General features: G+C 38.1%; 1 protein-coding gene across 1 annotated transcript in view; it reads left to right on the top strand.

Annotated features, from left to right (window-relative positions):
* Positions 1-170: 170 nt before the first annotated feature.
* adam19a (ADAM metallopeptidase domain 19a) overlaps positions 171-7,500 on the top strand; it is a gene marked incomplete in the record, with an annotated part of 346,817 nt that continues 339,487 nt past the window's right edge. Inside the window, 1 exon segment of the mRNA XM_014003343.1 lies at positions 171-324. Within this exon segment, the coding sequence (XP_013858797.1) occupies positions 216-324 (109 nt within the window).

Here is a 7,500-nt window from a genome sequence, read left to right as displayed (position 1 = left end):
CACACACACACACACACACACACACACACACACACACACACACACACACAATTTAATCGTTTTTGACTGAGCGCGCTTTTATTTTGAAGTTCCCAACCGGAAGCACCGTGTCGCAGCCCGTGTTGTTTGACGGTCGGCGGAGACTGAAGGGAGGCAGAGAGTTGACCAAACGGCGAGGGCACGGGAGGACCGCCGGGCGACACAGTGTGACCGGGATGTACAGTAAACACAGGCAGAAACATGTCCAACTGTCCCCGGCGACGTGTGGATGGCTGCTGGCTCTGCTCTGGGTCGTGCTGCTGGACCGAGCCTGCGGACAACCAGGTAAATAAAGACCAAAGAAACTACAAAGGCGCCGACACGATGATGCTGTAAAACTTACMACAGTTTATTCTGATTCAAGAGAGCCAGTTCAACTAACCCGGGTTAGTTTGAAGTGGACAGTGTGTTTAATGAGAGCAAAGCTGAAACTTTTCTAAAGCGGACTAAGTTCGGTTATGAAATCTGCACGATTAGGTAATTATCAGAACAAAGACGACCCGCGAGACCCTYGAGGATTGATTAATCTGTTTATGAGATGAAGGGAAAACTGTATTAACCACCGGAGAAACGCTAGAACCTCTGCCTTTAACCCGGGTTACTCCCTCAGCACGGTTCAGAACGGAAGAAGACAAAAAAAAAGTTGAGCTTTAATCAGAACCAGAAGCTTTTTATGATTAAACTATAAGAATGATCATGAAAACATTTAAAGTGAAGCACGGAGCAGCATGTGTCTGTAGACATGTGTCCTGCTTGTTGTTGTGAACAGAACGGATCCGGTCCTGCTTGGATCAGACACGCTGCTGATGGTTTCAGATGTTTTCTGTGCTGAAACACGGAACAGAGCGTTTCCTCTGAGAGGACTCCATAAAAGGCAGAGTTCCCCCACAGACAGGACTGAGGCGGGCTGCAGATCCCAGATCAGACTCTCCTGGCACAGAGACATGTCCTCACAGACATCTGTTCACATGTCCTCACAGACATCTGTCCACATGTCCTCACAGACATCTGTCCAGTCCTGGGACATNCATGTCCTCACAGACATCTGTCCAGTCCTGGGACATGTGTGCCCTTTCTGACTGGACATAATGTAATCACAGTCAGACTCCATCAAATCTGCTTTATTCTAAGTTCTCCTCTTTATTTTTATTGTTTTAATATAAATTCTGTTTTATGATGTAACTTAGTTTCACCTAAATCATCTTAATATATGTGGATTAATCAAGTTTAAACAATAAAAAATAAAATAGGCAATAAACTGAACAAAAATAAATCAATCTATGGGATATTTGATGCTTTATTAAGGTGCCTAAACATTTGCCTGTAAGTAATTAATATAAGATAATGTTCTTGGAAAATAAAGTTTCTCACATATTTTATATGAAAACAAAGAAACACCTTCTTTTTTTTAAAAAATAAGCTTTTAACAAATAATTAAAATAATGCTGCATTTCATAGTTAGTAACTACAACATTGTGTAAATTTTGTATTATACTTGTGTGATATTTCAGTGGCATGAATACATTGAAAGCACAAACTGTTTATTTGCACAAATAGCAGCAGCAGTAGTGAGAGGTCAGTTTTAACAGGAGTGTCAAAACATGTATGGTAAAATCAATCTGTTGTGTCAAAATGAAAAGTTTTTGCATAAAATGCAAATATTTTGAATTTGGGAAATTCTTCAAGAAAAATATTATTTGGGAGTGGGTCCTGCTGGACCATTTAATAATAACCTGTCAGTAAAGTAACTTTTAAAGTGGGCTGCTGCCATCTTAAAACAGCTGTAGTCTTCAAACTTTCATAGCGTTTCAACATTTTTTATGCACACTCTGAAGGATTGCATTAGAAAAGGTAGGTGGAAACTGCAAAATTCACAAAAACTTGCAAAAACCTTTATTGCTCGTTTGAGGTGGTTTTTGGATTTTCAAAAAAAAAATAGTTAATGAAAAAGGTAAATGCAAACATATTCATATAAGCATATGTTGAATAAGTTCTGCCGTAACAACCCTCCTCCCGCTGTTGGCATTTTCCCTGATCGTCTCGTAACATGAAGTGTTTTCTGCATCACCAGACAGCATGTAACATCACCAGTACTAGTGATAGTAGTAACACCACACATATCAACCGCTTCAGACGTTCAGGGTGCAGGTGAACTGCAGCGGAGGAGGAAATATGAGTGTAGGAAAACTTTTTTCTACCAGCAGAGCAGGTTGGATGATGGTTATTTGATGTATTTATTGTTTTTTTAACGTCCTACAGTCTCTGATATGTTAAATAAATCGAAGACTAAGTTTTTGAAATCAGTATGAAATCAGTATGAAATCACTGAAAGCACCAGTTTGACACTTCTTCACAGAGTTTTTCAATTTGCAATCAGTCTGCAGGCCTGTGTTGTTCTCTTATACTCTTATAGTATAGGCCTACTATAGATTTTTGTTCTTTACTGTAAAAGACTGTGTTTTTTATTTACATAATTTCTCACACAGTAAAGGATTTTATTTTTATTTCCATGTATTCTCTGTTGGAATATTTTATCTGTCAGGCACAGTCTGAAAAAAAAGAGACTGTAATCAATAAAATTTGCATCAAAGCATATCTGCTTCTGGATGCATTTTTTACAAGAGGGTAAATTTGACTACAAACAGCACTGACATGTAAGCTACGTACAGTCATGGGCTACAATGACAAGCAATGGTGCACTGATTCACATGAGTGCTGTGTTTTGTATTTTGTATTGTGTACTGATTGTTTGGAGGTGCTCATACATTGTGTCAAAGTTGAGTTGTTTGAAGGCAAAGTTTGCTTTTGTTCCATATTATAAATGTTTTGACACAGTTAGTGCCTTTTGCAAACAAAATGTCATTTTGACCACTGTGTCAATGTTTAGACCTCTGCGTTAACTGTTTTGAAAATGTGGATTTTGAGTTGACGACTGCATCGAAACAATCAATAAAAACTGTAACACATTTATCTATGGGGCATCAGGGCATCTAACATCCCCCTGTTCTGTTTTATGACTCCTATCAGCTGCAACGTCTCAGGACATCATGTTAAATCAGTCCAACAAGTTTTTATTTTATTCTTTTACTCTGCATAAATTTTGTAAACTACCTAAGTGGCCAAGGGGCTGTGTGTATGTCATATAAACATCACAAACTGAACATTTCATGGTTAAATGTCTTTTAGACTAACATGTCCCTCAGATGGACAACTCCTGTTTGACCTTCTGCATCTTCAGCCTTGGTTAAACCAGATTTCCACACTCTCCAGACCAAGCAGCAAATATCTTTCTTTTGCACAGAGCATTTAAACATATTTAACATTTAAAATTCATTCACCTAGAGAACATGGCAAGTTGTTTTTATATTTTTTAATATAAATATATATATATATTTTGACGGGGGTAAACAGAGAATCATTTTTGCTTTAATATGGGGCAAACAAATGTTCTGTTAGAGTTAATCTGGTTTAATTAGAAGAACTCAAACAGTGAACCTCTCAGAAAGACCCAGCCTYGGCACGCAGTGACATGCTCCTGTCACAGCAGCCTCTCATCAGGAGGAGAGTTTAGTCACTCACACAGAGTTGGACAGATCTGTTTGATAACAACTCTCTGAACACATATTTAATATAAAGTTAGGTTTTACAGACCAAAGTTTCTGGTAGTTCAGGAGTAAAGTGCAGGAGGAGATGTCAGGACTGACCGCTGCAGCCGCTGCTCGAGCCGCTGCTTCAACCTGTCTCTGCTGAAAACTGCTCTCACTGAAAGTCCCGCCCTGCTCTGCTCTGATTGGATAAAAAGGCTCTGGACTTCGTCTGATTTGTTGAAGGCAGTGTCTCAGTTTAATCCTTATATCAGGGTCCCGCTGTCCTTAGAGGCTTTGTGAGCACCGAACAACGATCCACCAGTGTGGCTGGATTTTTATTTTATTTTATTTTATTTTATTTTATTTTTTAAGAAATCTGGTCGCACTCTAGAGCCCTGCTAGCTGTTGTTTTGACAGACAATCTCAGGTACAGTCTTAGGTACGCAAGTGAGCTTTATGATGTTCCATCTGGTGTACTTTTTCTTTTTTGATCATGCATGCACACCTGCGCACCGCTTATGTGCCACTCTGGCTATATTTCCTTATACTGTATGTATTAGCTCAGCGCTAGTGCAACAAACAAGCTAAAGGTCCTCCATCTATATTTTCAGCTGCAGACTGAGCCATTTTTGTGTTCCCCTCTCTGTCATGTGGATGGAGGACCTCAGTGATGAGAGGAGAATGTGTAGTGCTGAGTTAATACATATATATGGTGATAGCATCGGGGCYAATGCTAAAGCTAACAGGCTAAGCTGAGGTTCTTCTTCCATGAAGCAGCTCTGTTGTCCTCCATCYATATTTTCAGTTCCAGGCTGAGTCATTTCTACCTTCTCCTCTCTGTCAACGCTCTSTGGTTTCATTTAAAAGAGTCGATCATCAGATATTGTCCAAGATTAACCTTCAGGGTGGATATAGCTCGCTAGCAGCCTCGCACCGATGACCTACCCACGTCATCATTTACCCAGAATSCTTTGCATGTAAATAAAATGGCCCTGTCCGTGTAATATATTTTTAAACTTTAGTTTAAAAATGATAAAAACTAAACAGCCTACAGTATTTTTACAGTCTTTATTTTACATTTAAAATAAATGTTTATTAAATAAAGTCTAATGTTACAACTAATCGAGGATCCCTTTAATGAAGATGATGTAATTCCAAATCTATCCTAGATGTGAGCTACGACTGTGATTGGTTTTCCTTGTGAGGAACCTAACGTATGGCCAATTGCATTTCTAGAAAGAAAAACAACAGCTGATTACAAAGCTATGCTGAACCAAAAGTAACGAGTAACTAAAAGCTTCCTAGAAATGTAGTGGATTAAAAAGTACAATATTTGCCTTTGAAATGTAGTGGAGTGAAAGTCATAAGTACCCCCAAAATACAATTAGTCAAGTAAAGTAAAGATACACAAAAAATGTTCAGTACTCAAGTAAATGTACTCCACTACTGTCCACCACTGTGTATACTGAAGAGGTGTATACTACATTCAGCGATGGCGAAAACGGGAGAGTTTTTCATAAATGTCAGTCAATATAAGCAGTGGAATCGTCACATGCCACCAGTTATTCAGAAGCTGCTCCAACAACATTAGCCTGCGAATGCACATAGCAGTGCTGTGGGGAAAGGTTTCCCCCGTGTAACAGTTTACTGGCAYGCACAACGTAATTTCCTGAACATGTTCAGGCTATTTAAACTGGTATGTTGTTATTCAGAAAATTCATATCATAACAAAAATAAGAACTGGTATACCGCCCAGCACTAAAAGACATATCTCAATCTTTAAGTTAGTTAGTTTACAAAAACTTGTTAAAAAACAAAGTACCTGGACCTTTGTTGTGTAGTACTAGTTGAATATGTCTTTATCCATTCCAAACTGTAGAGTTAAGAGTTCAAAGCTTTAAACTGTATGGGATGCAGCTTTTTTTATCGCCATATCTGTGTTGTAATGTACACCAGCTGTAGGTCAGGTGTTCAGAGGCATGTAAAGGTGTGAGTGTTGGGCATGTTAATGTCAAGTATGAGCAGGACCAGTATGAAATCGTTAATGGTTTCATTTTAATTTGTGATAATTTTATACAGTTTTCTTTAGAAATCTGTCTTGGAAAAGGTTTAGCTGGCAGGGCAATGGCATAATCCAGTGGCAGCGTTGAGAGTAGTGATAGGATCCATTAAAAACACATTTCAGTGTCATTCTTCTGCTTCTGCTAAACTTCCTGTATGATTATTGGAGCATGACCTGTTTTATGGACTGCATTGCTTTTAATGGTTTACAAATATGTTGAGGTAAAAACTAGGCTTACATAAATCCTTCTATAAATGTATATTACATACAGTATATATATCAATATATGAAAGAGGCTAATCTTATCTTGTGTCAGAAGTAATAAGTAAGTCATGTAACAACTGACTGGACGAAAACCGTCCATGTTCAATCTACTCTAGATATTTTCTTCTGTGTTTGGACAGAACCCTGTGTCCTTGCAAATTAAATTTTTGGTGAAAAAAAAGCAGATATAAAAAATACTCCATTGAAATGTTTTGTCTATACTCAGGGTATCTGTTAACAGAACATGAGATAGGCTTATTTTTGCACGTCCTACAAACTTGTACTAATTGGCTAATTTTTATAATGTATGTGAATTGAAATGACTATAAAATGAAAATGATCAATCATGGCAGCATGAAGGTAGAAATGTGTTTAATATGTACAAGTTTTGCGATGAGTGTGGATGTTGGGCTTTAACATGAGGTATTTTGTAAATCCAACTTCAGATAAACACATAATGGAAGAAAAAYTCAATGAAAATACAGAAGCTGAGGCTGAAAACTAATCCTTGTAACAATGCTTTCCTTTAGGAGAAGAATGTGAGTTCATCAGATGCTTCTATTAAAATCTGTTTGACTGCAAGAGTGAGTACTTGTGTAAAAACAGTCCCTAATCTGATGACATTTTGACAAAGTGTGACTAATTTTAGAGCTTCATTCTCTCCTTTAAGAAGTATCTGGTCCTTTAAGCTCTGACTAATGTCTCAAGATAACATAGACGTTTTGTGTATCAGTTTTGTAACAGTTTTACTTTGGCTTCTTGTTTGAACTGCTTATCTTGGTGAAAGTAAACAAGAACTCCTAAAGCTTGGCTGAGGAAAGTTGCATTAATTATTACAGAGAGTGAGGGGACATGGGGGATTTTTTTCTTTTGCGTTCCCACGCATTACTATTGCGTTGCTTCGCAATATTTTTTGCATTCCTTTGCAAAAGCTGTTTATTATTACTGTTGTGGCGCAAAATATCACCGTCAATTTCTCCGAATTTGTGGCGACATCCTGTTTTGGGAACTGGATATTTCAAAATAAATGTCTGATTTAATTCATTTAATACAAAATATTAAACTTTTGTGTGAGAACGCAAAACAATATTGCGAGGAAATCCCCCTATGTCCCCTTTGGGCTCCGTAAGTTATTAGTAGGGATGCACGATATACCAGCATTAACATTGGTATTGACTGATGTTGGTCATTTTTTAGAATATCAGTACTGGTTTGATGAGTAAAACTGGGCCAATAATAACGTCGGATATTGATTTCCCACTGTTTAGCTTTGTGTTTCTATTTTGAGAGGGGAAATGGTTGGTATCTGTTAAATCATGATAGCGACGCTGCACAGCCAGGAATAAGTATAAAGCCATGTCAGCGGTCCGGTACGACCGGACCGCTGACATGGCTTTATACTTATTCCTGGCTGTGCAGCGTCGCTATCATGATTTAACAGATACCAACCATTTCCCCTCTCAAAATAGAAACACAAAGCTAAACAGTGGGAAATCAATATCCGACGTTATTATTGGCCCAGTTTTACTCATCAAACCAGTACTGATA

Source organism: Austrofundulus limnaeus, unplaced genomic scaffold, assembly GCF_001266775.1.
Source record: "Austrofundulus limnaeus strain Quisiro unplaced genomic scaffold, Austrofundulus_limnaeus-1.0 Scaffold18, whole genome shotgun sequence".
NCBI classification, from domain to species: domain Eukaryota; kingdom Metazoa; phylum Chordata; class Actinopteri; order Cyprinodontiformes; family Rivulidae; genus Austrofundulus; species Austrofundulus limnaeus.
Note: the sequence above shows the minus strand (reverse complement) of the source record. Positions and strands in the feature narration are given on the sequence as shown.